Source organism: Octodon degus, unplaced genomic scaffold, assembly GCF_000260255.1.
Source record: "Octodon degus isolate 3935 unplaced genomic scaffold, OctDeg1.0 scaffold00320, whole genome shotgun sequence".
Classification (NCBI taxonomy): Eukaryota; Metazoa; Chordata; class Mammalia; order Rodentia; family Octodontidae; genus Octodon; species Octodon degus.
This window is the reverse complement of record NW_004524896.1, coordinates 471076-482105: the sequence shown is the minus strand read 5'-3', so window position 1 is coordinate 482105 and position 11030 is coordinate 471076. Positions and strand designations below refer to the sequence as shown.

Here is an 11030-nt window from a genome sequence, read left to right as displayed (position 1 = left end):
TTGCTAAGCTTGTTCTAAGTAGGTGCTTTAGACCACTGAGCCATCTCACCAGCCCCAGATCCAGATTTTTTAAAAGTTTAAGAAAATTATGGAAGCCATGAATGCCCAACATAGGAAAAAAAAAAAAAAAAGTAATACATATAACAGATTTAAGTAGATATCCAGGAGACTGAAAAGCTATTGAAAGTATCTGCAGCAGAATAAGCCAATGTGAGGCCAGGAGCTCAGACACAAAAGATAGGCTCATGGTAGCAATCGTGAAAGGAAAGATCACTCAAAAACAGCAAGGGACTGTGTGAAATCATGCAGCAGCTGCTAGACGAGGCAAAGAAGAATAACGTAAGATTGATTGGAGTCAAAGAAAAGGCAGGCGGGCCAGAGAGATGGCTCAGTAGAATAAGTGCTTCCCTGGCAAGTGCAAGGGCCTGAGTTCAATCCCTGGTTCTGCCGAGAGAGAGAGAGAGAGAGAGAGAGAGAGAGAGAGAGAGAGAAGGCAGGTGATAGCATAAATGATATAAAAGCCTGTTCACAAAAGGCAGGCAGAAAACTTCCCTTGTAGGCAAAGAGAATTTGACATAAAGGTAAGTAATGTGTATAGGATTTCATTTAGTCATGATAAAAAAAAAATTACAACCATCTATCGCATAGTCAAGATTCTAGAAATTCAACACAAGAGCAGAATATTAAGAGCTATTAAAGAAAAAAAAAAAAAAACAAATCACTGAGCATCAAAACCTTAGCTGACTTCTCAGCACAAACCCTCAAATCAAGGAGAGTCTGGAGTGAAGTATTTCAAGCCCTAAAATAAAACAACCTCCAACCCAGATTGATGTACTCCCCAGAACTCTCTTTCAAACCAATAAAGAAATAAGAAACTTCCATGACAAAGAAAATCTGAGGAAATTCACGAGCAACAAACCATCACTCTAAAATGTTGTGAAGGACGTTCTAAAAGGGGATGACAAGGACTACAACTCCATGAACCCTAACAGAAGAAATCCACCAGGCAAGGAAACAACTAAACAGGAAAAACAAAGGAGTCAACAACAGGAAAATAGCATGACAAGGATAAGCCAATACACATTGGCAGAATGGATCAAGAAGCCAGACCCAACAATATGCTGCATAAAAGAAACACATTTAATTCAAAGAGGTGGTAAAGGATGGAAGACAATACTCCATGTGACAGAAACCTCAAAAAAAGCAGGGGTAGGAATTCTATTTGCAGACAAAGTGAATTTCAAGCCAAGATTGACTAAGACAGGTGAAGAAGGTCATCATGTCCTTGAAAGGGAACTATCCAAAAGAGATAAGAATAATAAACATATATGCAGCAAATATCAGTGCACCCAAATATATAAAACAAAATCAAATTATTTTTGTGGGGTACTGGAGATTAAACTCAGGACCTTGCACTTGCCAGGTAGTGCTTATGCTACTGAGCTATCTCCCTGGCCCCAAAAATCAAATAAACACTAATACCTTTGGGGGACTTCAATGCCCTACTGTCCAAGTAGACCAACTAGACAAAAAAATCAAGAATGAAATATTAGAACTGAGCTCAACTTTTGAGCAAATGGACTTAGTAGATGTCTGCAGACTATTCCACGAAACAAGAGAATACACATTCTTCTCAGCTTCACATGAAACATTCTCCAAAATAGATCACATGATAGCTCACAGAACATGCTTAAGTAAATGCAAAGGAATTAAATTTATTCTGTGCATATTATCAGACTGCAGTGCAATACAGTAGGAAATTAGCGGCAAAAAAACAAGTACTTCCTAAACACATGGAAATTCTACGACATCTTCCTGAAATACTGGCTGCCCTCACCTGTAGCAGCCTGGAGAGTCTCCCTGGTGCCATTGACTCCATCTTTCTCCACCCACACAGAAAATGCATATGATGACCCAGGACGCAGTCCCTCCACGGTGACACTGGTGTCTGTGGTCTTCTGGGTGTCTCCGTCATCCCCGTCTCCAGTCCAGTGGACCCGGTAGGTGAGGTTCTGGGAGGCCGAGCCCTGGGGCTCCTCCCAGCGCAGGCTGATGGAGCTGTTGGTCTGAGCATGCACTCTCAGGTTGGTCACTGGATTTGGGGCTGAATACAGGGACAGGAGGAGAAATGGGTTGTGCTACCCAGTTTTGCCACCTTTGCAGCTTTATACTTGCACCCAGTGGGAGAGCACGTGAGGGCTCAGACCTCCGCCACCCAATATGGCAGCACAGGGCCCCTAGGACGGTTGCCCACTTGGGATAGGGCTCGGTCCACCCAAGATGAGCCACAAACGCAACCAGGTTGAGGAGGACCTGGATGAAATCCGCAAGGCCCAGTCTCAGCAATGCTGTCTATCCTCGTCACATGGCGGCATGACGGTACTTTAGAAGAAGAAGGCTGCGTGAAATAGGTCACAATGATCCTTTCACCCCTTTTTCCCTATTTTGACATAGTGCACCTGTGTGGCTCCCACCGTTTTTCTATGGTGTCACAGGACAGATGACGTTCTCCAGGCATTTCCAACCACAAAACACTACTTCCTTCTAATAAGAAAAGAGTAAAGCCGTGCCTTCCCTTACCTGTAGCAGCCTGGAGAGTCTCCCTGGTGCTATTGAATCCATCTTTCTCCACCCACACAGAAAATGCATATGAAGACCCAGGACGCAGTCCCTCCATGGTGACACTGGTGTCTGTGGTCTTCTGGGTATCTCCGTCATCTCCGTCTCCAGTCCACAGGACCCAGTAGGTGAGGTTCTGGGAGGTTGGGTCCTGGGGCGCCTCCCAGCACAGGCTGATGGAGCTGTTGGTCCGTGCACCCACCCGCAGGCACCTCACTGGGTTGGGGGCTGAGAAGAAGAACAGAGGGCACATCAGGTTCATTTTCCCAGCTCCCACTGCACATTTTCCTGCCCTTCCCCAACTCCTGGAGGCAGGAGAGGGACTTGGGAAGCTGCACCTGCACCATGCAATGTGGCAGCATGCGCCCTTGGGACTTGGAGCTCGGTGGCCGGCTCCCTGCAGGGGCACGTGTGCTGGCAGCTCGGGCCCTCGAGGCCGCACAGCAAGGGTGAGGCGGGAACGCAAAGCCTCCTCCATCCTTTCTGTGCAAAGTCCACAGTGACGTGGAAGGGTTTTACGCCTGTCACACAACATGTTATACCCTGACATGACCCATTTCAGCTGGGGGTTTCCACATTTTTATGTGGCTGTCACAGAACCTGTCACATCCTCCTATCTGTTCTCAAGCACTCCACACCGATCCCTAGGAAAGGGGAGACTAACAGCCAAGGGTAGAGCTGTGTCCCCTAATCCCAGAACTCTAGGAGGCTGAGTGAGGAGGATCAAAAGTTCAATTCCTGCTGGGGGCATTTAGCAAAATGTTCTCTACAAACACACAAAACAACAGCATCAAGGAAGGGCTGTGGATGTAGCTAAGTACGAAGGCCTTGGCGTGAATGCCCAGATCCGTGGAATTAGAGAGCTCTAAATACTGGCTGCCTCTTACCTGTGGAAGCGTTGAGAGACTCCCAGGTGCCATTGACTCCATCTTTTTCCATACATACAGAAAACGCATATGAAGACCCAGGACACGGTCCCTCCATGGTGACACTGGTGTCTGTGGTCTTCTGAGTGTCACTTGTGTTGCTGCCTAGATTCCACAGGTCCCAGAACGTGAGGTTCTGTGGGACAGAGCTCTGGGGCTCCTCCCATTGCAAGCTGAGGGAGCTGTTAATCTCAGCATGTACCCAAAGGCCCCTCACTGGTTGGGGTTTGGGATGAGGGACCCTGTCAGCCAATGCCCCACACTTGTCTGCCTCCCACTCCCTCAACCAGTGCCATTCTGGGCAACCTTCGTGGAGAAGCCAAGACGCTCCTGTCATAAGGCCTTCGGTCCTTAGGGGTCACTCACCTGCTTCCCCACCCACCGTCCAGCTGCACAAACCCTGGAAAGAGCAGGGAAGAAGTTAGAGGTAAGGCCGCCCTGGACCCAGGAGAGTCCATGGGCCTGGTAGTACTGCCCATGACACTCCCAACCCCACCCAACAGTCACCCTGGCCTAGTCAAGTACCTCAGGGCTGAGCTGTGACAAAGGTCACCCCAATATCCGTGTTCTTCCAGCAGAGAAAAAGGTCAAGTATGGTAGGGGTGGTGTTTCAGGGACACAGAGGCTGACATTGGCTTTACTGATAAGGCCAAAGATAAATGTAATGGTTTCAAATTTTAAAAAATACAGCCTTGCAGTGTTGGGGGTGGGGAAGTAATCATAAAAGTCAGAGGATATGAAGAAAGCGAAACTGGAGGCTGGATCCAGATACCCGGGTCAGAAAGAAGGGCTGAGCCTGGACCCCTGACTGTCAGGCAGGAGGCTCAACTGTGGATCCCCAGTTTTTAGGGAGGAGGCTGGATCTGAAGCCCCCTTCTGAGGGTGGAGGCCAGGCTAGAATCCCCAGTATGAGAGTAGAAACTGGACCCGCACCCCAGGTTCTGAGGGGGGAGACCAGGCCAGACCCATGTTCTGAGGTGGGAGGTGGGGCTGGACCCCAGGCTCTGAGGGGTGAGACCAGGCCAGAGTTCCTCAGTCAGAAGGGCACAGCCAACAGGCCTCTGAGAGCACTTAGTATCTCGCCTGAGGGGCTGTTCCACTTCCCACTGTCACTGTACTAAGCCTTGGTATCCACTCTCCACAGTGCTTCCAAAGTGAGACCCCCCCCCTTCTCCAGGGCACACCTGGCCCACGCTTCTTCAGGGTCTGAGTTCTCGGAGCCCTTCCCTCATCTTCTCACTGTGGAGTTGTCTGAGCCCCAGCCCCCACTCCCGTGAGGGCCTGCTGCCCTGGACAGGGAGGACTTACCAACAGCACCAAGCTCCTCCAGACCCCGAGGCCCCCGGCTGCCCGGGCCATGTGTCCTTCACTGGGAGGGACACAGGAGTCCCAGCCTGGTCCTTCCACCTGCTGGACTTTATACTCAAGAATTTCCCCTCTCCCAGCCCATCAGTGCGAGCCCAGCAGGAAGGGGTGGAGAAGGAAGTGCAGGCCCAGCAGTGAGCGCCCCGCTCCAGCCCTGCCCTGTCCCTTGCACCTCTTCCTCACCTCCGCTGCTGCCTGACACCGCCCAGCCCCGGGGTCTCCTGGGCAGGCACACCTGGAAGCCTCAGCCCCTGCTCTGTGGAAACCCTGGAGACATTCGTGGCCGCTGTGCCAAGGGCGACATGCCCCTGAGGCTGCGGCGCAGCATGGGGAGAGCTGGGCAGTGGATGAAGATGGCCTGCCATGGTGGGTACTTCTGCCTGCTGCAGGTCTGGGCGGTCGCGGGTGAGCCCGGGCTTGCTGCCTCCAGGCCTCTGCACACCCCACCTCCACCCAGGTTCATCTGCCCTGCACCCCACGGCTCCCACAGCTCCTGCGACTGTCGCTCAGCTCACGAGTGTTTGTATTTACATAGCTATGCGGCCACAGTCATGACCTGAGGCGACTTAAGTTCAGAGTGACTCAGCTGAGTCCTCTGGAAAGGATGATGACCACCCCCGGGACACATGTGGTGAGGAGACTGCAACACAGTGGGTGCCCTGTCCTGGGGAGCCGCGACCATGTGACTTGAGCCATCCCTCGGCCTCCACTGCTTCTGCAGATGTCCTGCCCACCTGCTCCTGAGGCTCCTGGGCTGGGGATGTGGGCTCCAGGGCCGCAGCCCACCTCTGCATTCTCTCGGTCGCCTCCTGCTCCAGCACTGCCGTCCATCTCCTGTTTGTTGTTTTCTGCTTGGGGGTTGCTTGGTTTGGCTTTGCACGGTACCAGGGATTGAGCCCAAGGCCTTCACACTGAGCTACACCCACCGGCACTTTTTGCAGTTTTGAGACTGGGTCTTGTTTGGCTGGGCTCCAGTTTGTGACCACCCTGCCCCATCCTTCCACGCTGCTGGGATTCCAAGCATGCACCACTATGCCTGCCCGATTTCTTTTTAAAGTAAATGTCAAGTACTTTGTACATCAGATATACAGAAAGAAGCGACCCACTTCTGCCATGTCCAGAGCCATGGGTGCCTCAGGGTCCCTGATGTGAACGAAGGGGTCGCCTAGATGCCAGCTCTGAGGAGTTGGTGGAAGAGCAGGCACGTCCCTGGGGTCCTACATGGCTAAGCCTCCAAGAAGCATTTTCCTGGCTGTTGAGAAATAACTCCAGCTAGGCCTGAGTTATGTAGCAGTTATGAATAAAGATCAAATAAAAGAAAATACCGGCTGCACAGCACTGCCCTGTGCTACACCAAGAACCATGCATGCGTCTGCTGGGTTGCTGCAGGACTGGTCTGCTGCTGGGAGCCTGGCGGGGACTGCGTCCACCCCAGGGAGCCATGGGGCTGGCGCCAGGGTCACCCTGCCCGGAGCGCTCCTCACATCTCCCCAGCACGCCCCTCAGCACCCTCCTGGCAAGCGGACCAAGGCAGGCCAGGCAGAGGCAGCCCCAAGACTCTGGGTGTCCCACCCCAGCACTCCGCTTCACCCAGTGGGAAGGAGAAAGCAAGCCCCGAGGGGCCATCAGGCAGCAAGAGAGCAGCCCCAGCCCACTGGCGGCCGGAGCAACGCTGCAGGGTGCCACCACTGCTCTCCTGTGACCCACCCCACCCAAGACAAAGGGGAAGGAGGGGGAGCTAAGCCACCCAGGGCTGTGGGACCTTTCACACAGTCCCTGAGTCACTCAGAGGAAGTAGAGCCCGGGGCTGTGGCCCCAGGGCTGGGCTCCACTTCCCATGGCTGGTCTCACACATGCCCTGGGGTGTGGGCTCCCGGGTCTACACACTTGACCCCAGGGCGTCCCTGAACATCCTCACCGGAATGATAGGCATTATTCATTTTTGTCTGATGTGAAATTTTTCATTGCATGAGCTTTTTGCCTTGTTTCTTAACACAGGACTCACTATGTAGCCCAGGCTGACCTTGAATTCACAGCAATTCTCCTGCCTGCGTCAGTAGGTACGGGCCATTGTGCCCAGCTTCAGAGCCTCAGTTTTCCCATCTGTACAAATTAAGATTTAAGCCCGACATGGTAATACGCTCCTGTAATTCCAGCACTCAGAAAGCCGAGGCAGGAGGACTACAAGTCTGAGGCCACCCTGGGCTACACAGTGAGCTCAAGGCCAGACTGGACCACTGCACTGGGGGAGCCCGGGTCACCACAGCTCCCTGCCTCGTTCCCCTTACTCCCCTCAGAAGCACGGAGAAAGCAGACAGTTCTCCCAGTCTATGGCACAGACCAGACCCCAGTGACCACAGGCAGCCTCCTGCCTTAGATCCTGTCCTGCAGAGCCTCGAGAGAAGGGGCCTAGGGCGAATGCCAGGGGCAGAGGGCGGAGCCAGGCAAGGGCACGGCCTCACCACGTCATGGATCTTGGCCCTCTGCGCCCAGAGTGAGTACCTGGACCTTCCTGCCGGGACTCTTTGCAGATTGGGCCACAGCAGCTCTCTGGGACCAGGTACCAGCAAGCAGCCGGCATCCCTGAGCTCCCGACTGGACGCTCCATGCCTGAGGAGCACACACGCAGCCTGGCACCAGAGGACAGGCCAGAGCTGGACCCGAGGCCCACTCCCAGGGTGACAGGGGATTGGGAAAAGAGAGCATGGGATTGCTAGCCCTGGTTCTGACACGATGGAGTCATCCACGGGGACCCACAAGGTCACTGTGCCACGATCCCGTGGGTGCGGAGGCATCCAGTACAAGTGGGCACCAGGCTAAGACGATCGCACTACGGGTTGAGTGGGCTTGAAAAGCCCCGCGTGAGCCTGGTGTGGCGGTGGGCCCATAATCCAGCGCTCTGGGAGGCTACGGCAGAAGGGTCGCAAGCTTGAGGCCAGCCTAGCCCACTTACAAGGACTAAGATGTGGCGTGGTGTGCAGACCCTGGGTCCATCCCCGGCACTGCAAAGAATTTCAGAGAGGGGCACTGTGTGTGTCTCCCTTCCTGCACCCTGAGCGTGTAGGGAGAAACTGCAATAGTCGTGGTTTGCGATCACCAGCGTGAGGACTGTGTTGAGGACAGTTGGAAGCGCTCAGGATTCCTGCCCAATCCAAGTAACAAAAGCAGGCGAAAAACCAAGAAACCAGCGCCCCGAGAGCCTCACTGGAGATGAAATAAACTGCAGCCAGGCGTGGCGCACACTGTGATCCCAGCGCTCCGGGAGGCGGAAGCGGGAGAATCACAAGTTTGGGCCCAGCCTGGGAAATTCGGTGAACTAACGAGCCCCTGCCTCCAGTACAGGTGGACCCTGGGACGGGCTGGAGGAGGGCGCTCCCTGGTGGCTGCCTGGCCGCCGTGCTTGGCGTGCGACCTTCCCACGTTTCAGGGCTGCGCATGGCCCCGGGCAGAGGAGGCGCCACAGCTGCACGCGTCGCCACCTCACCAGCTCCACCTTCCCCGGCCCGGCACGCTCGCCGGGCAGCCCCAGGAGGGAGGCCCCGCTCACCGTGGGCAGCAGCAGGGAAGGGGCGGTCCAGCAGCCGGCTCCCAGCAGGCCCGGCGCTGTCCTCGGTGCTGACGGGATCTGCACCCGGAAAGGACTGAGCGGGACGCCCTGCCACTGAGGGCATCCTTCACGCCCTCCACGGCGCCTCGCTGGGCTGGCCTCCCTCGGGCCTCAGCTCCCTTCCCACAGCCAGGCCACCCCACCCCACGTCTGCGAGGCCGAGAGCCCGAGCAGCATCTTCCGTGTCCCGCCTGCCAGCCCCGGGTGCGGGACACAGGATGGGGAGGCAACAAGTCCCTGCTCCTGGGAAGCTGCGGCTGGATAGCAGGTGAGATGCCAACCAGCGCAACCCTGCAAGGCCCTTTCTCAAAATAAAAGATGAAAGGGGCCAGGCAGTGGCGCACCCCTGTAATCCCAGCTCTTGGCAGTTTGAGGCAGGAAGATCGCTGCGAGTTCAAAGCCAGCCTGGGCTACAAAGTGAGTTCCAGGCCAGCCTGAGCTGCAGTCAGACTACGAAATGATGAAACAGGCTGTGGATGTGGCTCTGTGGTTAAGCACCTTGGGGTTCAATCCCCAGTACAGGGGGGAAAATAGTGGGTGGGAGATAGAGGAAGCAGAGGCTTCCCAGAGTCCAGCCGTCAGCCTTCCCTCACCTGCTCTCCACACCGCTCAAGGAAACCCCTCCCCACAGGAGCGGTCAGAGGGCCTGGGCGAGGCACGCGGTGGCAGTCTCCCCTCCGCTGAGCGGCTGCAGTAGCACAGCACCATGGAGAAGCAGGAGTCCTGGGACAACTCCAACATGGCCAGATGGGGCCCAGAGAGGTAGCAGCTGCCCAGGGCCACTCAGCCACGCTGCCCCCCTCCTCACCCCTCATGACCTAGCTCCTCCAAGGTCTCTAGCCCCAACTTGGAGCCCACAGAGTTGTATCCCCTAAAAGAAGCCTCTCTTGGTAAGGTGCACATGCCTGTAATCCCAGTACTTGGGAGGCTGAGGCAGGAGGACTGCTGCGAGCGTGCAACCAAGCCTGGGCTCAGTCCACGTCTTGCTACCTAGACATAAACAAGAACATCTTTCTTGGCTCAGTTCTGCCCACCTGTCCACCGGATGCAGGCCGAGGGGGTCCCTCAGGCACCAGGCTGGCTCTGGGACAGGCTCCTGCCCTGGTGCTCCTTCCCAAACATTGGTGGCACTGCAATCTCCACACCCACTTTACTTAGCACCATCGCACAGACTAGAGTCGTAGGGAGGGGGAGGGGCTGGGGAGCAGCCTGGACTCGGGCAGCTCGGCGCAGAGGTCGCTGGCGGCAGGGACTCATCCACCTGCCGGCCGCTCTCAGTCGGCCCAGCTCCCAGGGCTCCTAAGCAGGGACAGCGTGATGAGCACCGGGGCCGCGGAGCAGGTGGTCATGGTCCCCAGGTGGCCATGGGGCAGGGGCCGCACAAAGTTGTGCCAGGAGAGCACCACATCAGATATGGCAAAAAGCAGTGTGCCATGGCCAGCACTCCCACACGAGCCAGGCCACGCCACAGCACGGTGGCCAGAAGCAGTGCACAGGCCACCGCAGGCCCTGCCAGAGTGGCACGCAGGTGTGGCAGCAGGAGGCTGAGGTAGGTGGCAGAGGCCAGGAGCGTGAGCAACAGCTGGCTGGGCCGCAGGGGAGAGCAGCCGAGGGCCCACAGGTCGAGGAGGTGCGCAGCAGCGAGGGTGGCCATACCTGTGGGAGAGGGGACACTTGGCTGCCTGGCACCACCACCCCTCCCCCCTCCCTGCACAGTCACACCCAAGCCACATGGCACCTGCCTTGCTGTCCTGGACCGCAAACAGGTTGTCACCCGCCTCCCCCCTTCCCCTGAACCTAGAGCATGCAGCCCTGCCCTGTGCCCCACCGGCCTTCCTTCCCCAACTCCCTCCTCTGGATGTACTCACCAGGTAAGAGGGTCTCAGGCCACAGGAGGCAGGCGTCCCCCACTGCTGAGCACAGGAGGGCTCCTTGCAGGAGCTGGCTGCAGCCCCTGGCAGCAGGAGCAGCCTGAAGCAACAGTGCCAGGCAGAGCACGGGCAGGCACTTGAGCACGGCTGAAGGCCAGGACGGCGGGGACTCAGGTGCCCAGAGGAAGTAGACAGAGCAGGTGAGCAGGAAGGGGCCCAGCTGCCGGCTGCCCCTGGGCACTGTGGAAGGGCGTGCTGAGCACATAGCCCAGCCGCTCCCTCCCTGCACCTCAGGGCTCCCTGCTCCCACACAGCCCCCCGCCACCAACTTGAGCTAAACAGGCTGGGCCTGGTCAGGACAGGGACAGGGTTAGGGACAGACAGGACCTTCGGCCTTCGGGATGACCAGGTTGCCCTGGCTTCCCACCTGCAAGGGGCACGGTCTCAAGCCCACAGGCCGTGCCATGGGGGCATGGGGACCCCAAAAGCCCACAGCTGCTTGGTTCCCCAAGTCTCAAGCCCCACCCCCACAGGCTCACTTGGCTGAAGTGTCTTCAGGGGCACACCCTCCTTCCTGGGGTCCATGCTGGCCTGCATGCAGGAGCTGGCAGACTTGGGGTGGAGGGCGTTACACATTAACCC

General features: G+C 56.4%; 2 protein-coding genes across 2 annotated transcripts in view; both read right to left on the bottom strand.

Moving 5' to 3' along the window:
* The window catches only part of Ptprh (protein tyrosine phosphatase, receptor type H), a 38335-nt gene extending 33367 nt beyond the window's left edge, over positions 1 to 4968 (bottom strand). Inside the window, exons 1-5 of the mRNA XM_023707978.1 lie at positions 4854 to 4968; positions 3912 to 3945; positions 3507 to 3851; positions 2581 to 2847; positions 1838 to 2104 (exon numbers count right to left, since the gene is read on the bottom strand). Coding sequence (XP_023563746.1) covers positions 1838 to 2104; positions 2581 to 2847; positions 3507 to 3851; positions 3912 to 3945; positions 4854 to 4904 — 964 coding nt within the window. The 5' untranslated portion in view covers positions 4905 to 4968. The remainder of the gene's footprint in view (positions 1 to 1837; positions 2105 to 2580; positions 2848 to 3506; positions 3852 to 3911; positions 3946 to 4853) is intronic.
* Positions 4969 to 9710: 4742 nt separating this feature from the next.
* On the bottom strand, positions 9711 to 10986 carry Tmem86b (transmembrane protein 86B). Its single transcript, XM_004647707.2, is given in 4 exon segments — positions 9711 to 9967; positions 9970 to 10173; positions 10386 to 10628; positions 10928 to 10986. Coding segments are annotated over 4 exon segments (681 nt in total). The 5' UTR covers position 10986; the 3' UTR covers positions 9711 to 9791.
* Positions 10987 to 11030: the final 44 nt, after the last annotated feature.